Source organism: Camellia sinensis, chromosome 8 (genome assembly GCF_055761805.1).
Source record: "Camellia sinensis isolate YWXY chromosome 8, ASM5576180v1, whole genome shotgun sequence".
Lineage (NCBI taxonomy): Eukaryota > Viridiplantae > Streptophyta > Magnoliopsida > Ericales > Theaceae > Camellia > Camellia sinensis.
In genome coordinates this window covers 170,927,932-170,937,347 of record NC_138968.1, presented here as the reverse complement: position 1 = coordinate 170,937,347, position 9,416 = coordinate 170,927,932, and the positions used below count along the sequence as shown (strand labels likewise).

Here is a 9,416-nt window from a genome sequence, read left to right as displayed (position 1 = left end):
GACAAATTCATTTAGCGACGAAATAAAGAATTCATGACAAAATTAATCATCCACCTAAGCTAAATAAGAGACAAAAAAAAACCTTCTTTAGGGATGAAAAATTTTGTCAATAATTCCATAATATTTTTTTCCACATTATATACCTATTTTATCAAAATCTAAATTTTAGTTCAACAAATATGACCCTGTTTATGTTGAAACCTGTTGAATATAACAATTCCATCACAACTTAACCTAACCTGTTATCAACACATTTACGAATTAACAAAATGAAGATATCCATTCATCATTACAAATAATTTCATCCTAATACAATAAAATAGTGAAATATCCACAAAATATCCAAAAGTTATAACTTGTTCAATTCCACCAAAAATCCAACAATAACTAGTGCAACTCCAAAAAGTATGTGTATCCTTATCAAACAAAAATGAACATTCAAGCAAATTACATCATTATTGCACGTCAAAAATGCCACTCTAATCCAATCTGCAAAAAAATAAATTAAAAGTTTTAGTAATTAATCAATTATACAAAAGATTAAAAACATTAGTAACTCATCAATTTACAATTAGATCAATTATACAATTTATCCCTGTAACAGACTTTTTTTGAGATTATGAGAACAAAAAATTAATTTTAAGGCTAATTCACAAATGGTGCATCCCATTAATGTGTCGTAAGTTCATACAACTTATATTGGTCCCTCCCAAGGTGCATCCCATTAATGTGTAATAGCTTACCGCTCAGGTGCTAAAGCTGAGTTATCATCACCACTGGAGAAAGGAAGAAGATCAATGAGTGTGGATGGGGGTTCCGTAGTCAGAATTATAAGCTACATCTTCACGCTATTTGCAAGGGGCAAAAAAGAAAAAAGAGAAAAGAGAAGCGCCAGGTTAATATTGCAGAAACAGCAAAATCAAAGCCAATCAACAGTTAGGACTCTCACTGACAAATCTTCTCAATCTAATCCTAGTTGCATAAAGTCTAATAAAAGTTCAATTTCAATATCTGAAATGTTTCACTGCTTTGCCTTTGTATTACCAAGTTAGTAAAAAAAATATATGAAACCATTTGAAGCATAAAACAACCATCGTAAGTGAGTGGTAAGTCTCCCAAACACACAACAACACAACTCTCAAATGAGCCATACCAGCAAGCACAACAAGTTAACAATCATCCAAGTAGACAAATTACTACAACTAAAAGAACAACAAGGTCTTTAACACTCAATCCCTGGGATGCAAAAATTGTTTTGAGGAGAGTGATGTTGCCAAAGTTCTATGATGAACTTGTGTTGTAATGTATGACAACATTATTGGAATATATATTCTAACTAACAACATCAAATCTCCAAGAGCCTTGCAAAATATGTTCTGCCAATGCACATAAACATGAAATTTTAGAACTAATGGAATCAAGCCATATTTTACTTCAAAATAAGATAATTTTCTTTTATGTACTTGTGAATCTCCATAGCATAAACAGTTACCCCATCATGAAATTATGTTTGAATTCATCATTATACACAGAGGGGGAAAATATAGAACTCGGAACTTATGCACGAGTTCAGGCATTTTCCTACTCTATCTCCGACCAAACCAATTTCCAAGGTCCGCTTTTTGTTCCTAATCTGGGATTCAGAAAAGGTTAAAAAAAAAAAAAAAGAAGAAGAAGAAGAAGAAGAAGAAGAAGAAGAAGAAGAAAAGAAAAGAAAAAAAAAAAACACTTTTATCATTGAGAAAGGTCAGATGCATTATGTTAAAAGCATCCAGATTTAGGGCAAAATTTTCAACCCAAAAAGTAAACCAATCAACTTAGACATTCATACATGAAAAACTAAAGAAAAATCATCAGCTGAGGGAAAACCAATCCTTTCTTTATGGTCATGTCACATGGACAGTGGCAGCACATGGGTAAGACAACCAGTGTGGTTTCTTCACCTGGGCAGCAAGGACACAATGTTGCAGCAACACAGCCATGTATAAGAAAAAGCATAAGAAAGGAATAGAAGATGTTTCTTACCTCAATAGAAAGGAACATACTCTTCTAGCTCCCCCAAATAGGGGCCTATGAGCCCACCTACAGCGCCAGCTGTGGCTGTAGTAGACTGAACCAGATTTTTTTCAGCTTCTGATGGTTTAACCATTACTGGCTAACCAAGAAGAGGCTGGCTAGAGAGTGCTATTGCCATAGGGACTGGCATTGCATCAAAAAATTCAATATAACTGCAAAGAAGCTGCATTAGCATCTAGATGGTACTAAGAAAGGAAATGGACATTGATTAGATGTGAAAGTGAATACAATAATAAGATTAACAAATGATACTGCCCAGTCTAAACATATTTTTTTTTCCTTTTTTGGAGGTGGGTGGGGAATATATTATTAACCACACCATCAAACCCACTAACTTGCAGGGGATACAACAAGCAATAAATGGAATGGACCATTATGACTTATAGAATATACCAGCAGTATACAATTTAATGAACTCGAATCGTACAATCAAACACTCTCTAATTGTTATTGATCAAATATCTATTAATGCGTGGAAGCACTAGGGAAAGTAAACAACTTACACTAATAAATGAAATATGAGACATCAAAGCAAATACCATCCTTCACCAAAAAAAAAAAATGTCCTTCAGTTTTTTTCCACAATATTCACCCTTAATATTTTAAAATCACTAGAATAATACAAATCCATTAATAGCTGCGCAATGTTTAAAACATTTCTCCATTACCGAAACCAAATTTTAACCAATGCAATTTCATGAAGCCCATCCCCAAAACCAAAAAAAAACAACTTGGCGAGTTTACATTGTGTGGGGGAGGAGGGTGAACGAGAAGGGCAGGGGGTCATCATCTATCTTACAAAGCATTGGACTTGGCCTTACTGCAATTTTGTTAGCCCATAATTACTTGTCAATTTAGCATGTAGACTTTTTCAATATGATTAGTGTGCCTTTTGCTCTGTCATCTTCACTTGTTGATAACAGCCTTAGTTGTTAAAAGAAGTGTAGACTTCTATCTTTGACCTCATTACGAGATGACAAACCTCCACTAATGATAGAATTAAAATAGTTATAGCATAATAAAAAATTAAATTGATATAATTTTTTGGCTATGGAAGGAAAAATTGAACTTACCCAACTCTCTTGGAATGACTTGAATTGCGGTCCATTATAAGGCGTACATCTCAGACCTGGAACTGTAATTCAACGGTATTAGAAATACTCAACACAAATAATTAGTTCACCATCAAACATAATATACCATCACATATTACGTTATAGCCCCACAGTGAGTAGCCCAAGAAGCACGAAACTTAGGAAGTGGATACATCATACATGACAGTATTGACACGGTAGGAAGTGGATACATCATACATGATTTACATTAACACTCTGACTAGCCATACTTGAAAATGACATAAAGGGGTAAAAAAGTGCAAGTAACCATGATAGACTACAATGCTTAGTACATACTGCAGTGATGCATCAAGGCTAACTGAAAATTCATTTTCAAAGATAAATCCAAGTGACAGTATTGGAGAGCAAAGTAATGATTGTTGGGCCCCTTTCCTAAGGTCTTAAATTTTCTGGACTACTGGTGTTTGTCTAATAAGGTGTCAAACCACAGGTTAATAAAGGTCTTAGGTTCAAGTTCTATATATGCATTTGTTTCCTTGTTGGCATTTTGCTTCTCCACATGTTAGGATCTTTTCATCTCCACATGCAAGATGGGATTGCACATGACGAGGGTGTCGGAGAGCTCAATATGCATTGTTGGGCCTCTTTCCACACAACTTGACCTTTTGGGATTAGTGGCGATCTAACAGAAGTAACATATAAGGTTGAATTCATCAATAAGCTAGGTGTTATATGAGCAGTCCCTCGAAAAGTTAGATATCATAATAAGTTGATAGCATGCATTATGAGATACAAATAAAAAATAAAATCAAAACTATAAAATATAAAAATTATAAAATTATAATCCGTAAAGCACTTAAATATACTAAACAATTCAAACATTCTGAATTCCATAATTTCATTCATATTTCTTATGCTAATGAAATAAAAGAAAAACATTTACCTTAATAATCACTTGATTTCAAGAATCAGGGCCTAAAATGAATAGATGAGAGTAGAATCCAATCTTTGTTGAATCCAATCTTTGTTGAACAAATCTAACCTAAAACAGAGTAGATAATTACACATACACCAGATTAGCAGAGCAGAACAGCATATATAGCAGATACACCAGAACAGAGAACAGCAACAAACTGTTGAGCTAAAATTACCAAGAAGTGGCATATAATTACCTTTAGAAGCATGGACTAGAATAACAATTAAAGATTTTTTCTTTTCCAATTCAAGAAGTGTGTTTAAGCAAAAATACAAAAGAATCAAGTTCCAACATTTCAATTGACGATGATGAGGGGGAAAAAACTTTAAATTAAGAGAGAGAACCAAATTTACTTGTCCGGAAAAGCAGCAGAGTTGAAAGGGCACATATGACTAACCTCTTTCAAATTTACATTGTTGGAGAGTAATTTCTTGTTACTACTGTACATGACAGTTGGCTTATCTAATGCAGCAAATACATGTGTTGTATTCTTTGATGAGAAAGTGCAGAGTGTTATAGCCTGGGTCCCAAGGGACAAGATAAAGGACAAAACCTGTGTTTCTAGCTCAGTCAAATGGGCTTGTTTTCTTCTTCTAGAGTGTCTAGCTAATTCTCTATTAGAAAGCATTCTGAAAAACACACAACAACGAGTATTCTAGGAAGAGAAGCAAAGAGAATGTACACATGCATAAATACTCGGCTAAAAGGTGATAAAAAAGAAACTAGTATGCTGATCAACCTGTGCATAATTACACTATTTAATAAACTCTCCGTCTCCAAGCAAAATAAATAAATAAATAAACTCTGTTGGAACAATCTAACTACCAATTTTTGTCTTTGTGTGCTTTCATCAGTCCAGTGATTTCAAGAGTAATGTAATGTAGCTCAAGGTTTTAAAAGGGGCAAGGCAAGTTCAAGATTTGTCGAAACATGAAACTTTCTTAGGTCTCATCAATCCAGTATATACAATCCTAATTGAGGTGCCTAATTGATGTATAATATTCAAATATACGACATATAATAAATATATAAAAACAAGTAATCTATGTCACTTTTAACGTCCACAATTTACAAGAATAACTAATATATAAAATTCAATAGTATGAATCATGAAACTATTGAAACTATAATTGCAAAAAAAAAAAAAAAAAAAATACATATCTATACTATTATATAAAGCGCACAACTCTTTGAAACTTTGTCACGAGTTTTTCTATGCCTAGAATACCCTGTCAAATCTCACTGCTTCAAGCTTGGTAACTGCCATAAGCTTGGTAACTGCCATGATTGATCTAATGGCTTCACACACACACGTGGCATGGGCAGTCACTGCCTGTTACGGCTGAATTTCACAAGTGTAACATGTCCAACTTCCGAAAAATTAGAAGCTTGGATCGTCTAATTTTTTATGATGTTAGAAGAAGAAAATACTTACATTTGATAGTAAAGATAAATTTATAGCCACTCATGTGGATAGGAGATAGAAATCCCCTTTTTTCCCCTGAATCCCAATTCCTATTTGATTTCAAATACATTTCTAAATAATTAATATCATATTAAGTCAAAATATTATACAATATGTAATATATTTAAATGTTCAAGACATGTTCATGTAACATAGAGTTTGGATACATATCCCTATATACTAATATTTAGAGTTAGGGTGGTCTAATGCTTAGGCACAAGCCCGACACTTGTACCTGAGTCCATGTGATATAGCATTTTCCCATAGTTCATCAAAAAAATTAGGGAAAATTACATATACCTCCCTCGAGATTTATCTAAATTACAGATACCCCCTGAGATTTCAAAAATTACAGATACCCCCCTGAGGTTTATATTTTCATAACAAATTGCCCCCTGAGGTTTATATTTTCATAACAATTTGCCCCCTAATTTGTTATGCAAATATAACCTTCAAGGGTATCTGTAATTTCTCAAACCTCAGGGGGTATCTGTAATTTTGCTAAACCTCGAGGGAGGTATATGTAATTTGCCCAAAAAAGTAAGAAATTCATAAAGGTTGTACTATACCTGAAAAAATATTGCATTAGAGCCTCGATTAGTTTGTCATCATCTCCCTTTCCAAACAAGAATTTCCTCCTTTCAATCTCAAGATTTGCCAAGTATGGACATCTTGCAGAGTCAGTACTGGCTTCTGCGAATAACTTTTGTACAAAAGCTGGCGCAATTAATATATGAGAACCAAACTGCACACATCCAAGTCACACAAATCAAATTCAGCATAAACTTTTGTGGAAAGAACTGTACCAAACAATAATTTATGTAATGCAAGGATTAAAATGTGCACCACTTCATCTGACAAGTGCGCAAGCTTGCAGTCCACAGATTTTGATGGATGAATTGGATCACTATCAGCACCATTACACCAGCTACTGTCATCCTCGAGCAAATAGCCTAAGTAATCCAGGAAACACTCCTAATCATCAGGGCTGCCAGATAAATAAACAAAATTAATGGTTTGGAATACATGTGTAGATGTAGCATCAACTACATCAGAAAGAGGGTAGAGATGATGCAACCAATCATCTCTTCTGCATGTTATCCAACCATCTTAATTTGTTTTCTCTCACTCTCCAATGAATTCTACTTGCACAATCTTAAGAAAACACTAATTCCTAATTTTATCCTTTATTGCCTTCCCATACATCAATCTAAAGATCTCAGTTTCTACCATGCTCGCCCTATGTGATCATTGATTACACAACATTCTCTCCAATAGAAAATGGTTCTTTCCTAAAAATTAAATTTTAATTGCAGTTGTATACCTTGAATACACAATACAACTGAATCCCTTCTCCAATTAGACCATCTCTTAACCTTAATTCTATGGTACACATCTCTTCAATCTCTCCATTTATATGAATAATCAAGCCTAGACAGCAAAACTTAATATTTGTTCACCATTGTCTTCACTGCTGCCCCACTTGTATTACTCATTTTGCTAGAGGTTATATTGACCAACAAATAATTTTAGCAGCAATAATTTGACTAGTAAGGATATGTCCTAGAGTAATATGAATATAATCTTCTATTGTTTTTTTGAATGGAATTTGGTGCATATCTATTGTTGCCTTCTCTTTGGATTGACTGCAAGTCAAATTATCAAATATACACTGCACTATGTTAATTAGGAGCATTTATATGATGTTAACAATGGACATGATTCTCCAAGACTTGATCCTTTTGCAAAACATCACACCTACATGAAGGGTCATGTCATTTATCAAATTGCCTCAAAACCTATGTCGCAGAGTTATCAGCTTCAATTAGAGCCCAAATATATATATATATATATATACTATACTTCACACCATCAAAAAGAATCACCGCAATTTTATGAAAGATTAAAAAATAAAAATTCCAGACTTTCAGTTATTCATGTGTATTAAGCTAAAGAAGACAACAACAATAACCTGTAGTAGCTTTAATACAAGAACTAGTAAGTGCATACCAGATTCAGAGTTCTTTATGTAGTATCAATATTGGTATAGAAATTGAACATGGAGAAAAGAGAGTAATATGTTGCATGCACACGCATGGAGAGAGGTGTAACCATGTGTTTCAATCAAGCATGTGCCATCCAGTTTTTATCATTAAGATTTAATAGTTTGAGTAACTATGCATTTTTGTATAGTTGTAGATATCACAAATTATTCCAAAATGAAAGCATCAGCAGTAATTCCATAATATAAGTTCCTTCACCCCCAAACTCAGATTTACACCATTAATTGGCATAGAATGACTATGTGACTAACCAAACTTAATAAACAACTACCCAACATGCGCTTTATCAAATGATAAATAAATAATCATCGTATTTTGCACATAATTGTCCTTAGTAGTGATTTATTATTATTAGAATGACAACATCTGGATTCATTTCTCTAAAACAGATAAATTCATGTAATACCCCTAACTGGTCATTACGACACCATTAAAAATCATATAAAATTTAGTACTAAATCCACTTAAAAAGACATTTTAAACCTCAACAAATGCAATTTCACAGCTTTGGTTGCCGTACCAGTTATGCTAAGCCCGTTACACCTCAAAACCGTATCAATGCCACCATTATTTGAAACCTTGGTACATATATACACAAAAATAACTATAGTAGAATCTAATCAATTTGAAGCTATGAATCAAATATAAAATTGAAATGTGACTCATTAATATCTATAAACAAAAAAACACAGATCTGGAGTAAGAATATTGAAGCAATTCTATCAAATTTGCCAATAAATGCAACCAAAGCACATACAAAAGATTTCCATATGCAATGTAAAAAACAAAATTAAAGCATTACCCAATACCGAAGAGAGAGACTCAGTCAGGGTTTCAGAGGGCACACACCCTGAGCTAATCTGCTTGGCGTCCTTGATCTGCACCGTTTCAGGATCTTAGCGTGAATCGTAGTCGGAAACACTGATCGCTAGGGCAAGTTGTACCTGAAACTCCTCTTCAAAGAAATTGAAATCAACCGAATTCTCCGCCGACTCAACCGCTCTGATTCTCATCAATGCCGATTCCAACGAAGCCGAAGAAGAAGACGACGGCGGCGTCACTTCCGCCGTCTGCGGCGGCGACGGGTGGTGGTTGCCGTTGTTGCAGCCACCGCCGATGTGAAGCTTTCGCAGCAGATGCTTCATCTTAGGCATCGCCGATCGAGTCGCATCCAGATACAGGGCACAACACGGCTCCTCTGTCTCTCTCTCTCTCTACTGGTTTAACGTGCACACCTTCGTCGTCGTTGTCAAGTTTCGATCACTGGGAATTAATTAAATTTACTACTCAACGCTTCACTCCAATTGACTGTATAGTCTGGGAAAGGGACAAAATAAAAATCAAAGCTATTTATAATTTAAGAAATTGAGAGAGAGAGAGAGAGAGAGAGAGATACAAAGCAAAAAGGGAACAAATCTATAGGGGCAGAGTGAAGCACTGACTGTCTCGCACGGCAGCAGCAAACGGCACAAACCCAGTGATCAAGAGTGAAATCATGAGGAAGAGAGAACTATGAATTGTGAGAGAAGGGTGTGCAAGAGTGAAATCGTAGAGAGTGATGAGGGGAGATTTGATGATGGAGGGGAAAAAAAAAAAAAAAATGGAGGGGAGGGGAGGGGAGGGGAGGGGTGGAATTTTGGGAGGGAAATTGCCACTGCCTCACGAAAGGCAGATCACACTTAAAAAAATATATATATCCGAAACAATTTTTAGATTTGTTTTTTTTTGAAAAAATTAAAATTAATTTGAGAGTAATAAAA

General features: G+C 34.6%; 1 protein-coding gene and 1 long non-coding RNA gene across 7 annotated transcripts; both read right to left on the bottom strand.

Annotated features, from left to right (window-relative positions):
* Positions 1-229: 229 nt before the first annotated feature.
* Positions 230-4,163, bottom strand: LOC145797313 (uncharacterized). 5 transcript variants are annotated; one of them, XR_014338683.1, is made up of 5 exons: positions 4,096-4,163; positions 3,150-3,211; positions 2,026-2,228; positions 744-848; positions 230-489 (listed from the first exon to the last, which is right to left on the bottom strand). It is a non-coding gene; the product is annotated as an uncharacterized LOC145797313 (long non-coding RNA). The 5 variants fall into 5 exon arrangements; XR_014338682.1 differs by lacking the exon at positions 4,096-4,163 and having other exon boundaries at positions 3,150-3,714; XR_014338681.1 differs by lacking the exons at positions 2,026-2,228; positions 4,096-4,163 and having other exon boundaries at positions 262-489; positions 3,150-3,714.
* A 10-nt stretch (positions 4,164-4,173) lies between these two features.
* On the bottom strand, positions 4,174-9,005 carry LOC114295392 (uncharacterized). Of its 2 annotated transcripts, none has more exons than XM_082884099.1 (4): positions 8,601-9,005; positions 8,459-8,534; positions 6,440-6,581; positions 4,174-6,338 (listed from the first exon to the last, which is right to left on the bottom strand). In XM_082884099.1, the coding sequence occupies exons 1-3, from the start codon at positions 8,808-8,810 to the stop codon at positions 6,547-6,549; spliced, it is 321 nt and encodes a 106-aa protein (XP_082740225.1). In that variant the 5' UTR covers positions 8,811-9,005; the 3' UTR covers positions 4,174-6,338; positions 6,440-6,546. The 2 variants fall into 2 exon arrangements, with proteins under 2 accessions (XP_082740225.1, XP_082740226.1); XM_082884100.1 differs by having other exon boundaries at positions 4,174-6,296.
* Between the last annotated feature and the right edge of the window lie 411 nt (positions 9,006-9,416).

Bases quoted from the DNA above. Each gene is read 5' to 3' on its own strand.
- LOC114295392 (XM_082884099.1), bottom strand. From the start codon at position 8,810: ATGCCTAAGATGAAGCATCTGCTGCGAAAGCTTCACATCGGCGGTGGC. The intron at 8,535-8,600 runs GTACAACTTGCC...GAAACGGTGCAG, and splicing joins TCTTTGAAGAGGAGTTTCAG to ATCAAGGACGCCAAGCAGAT. The intron at 6,582-8,458 runs GTAATGCTTTAA...TTTATCTGGCAG, and splicing joins GTCTCTCTCTTCGGTATTGG to CCCTGATGATTAGGAGTGTT.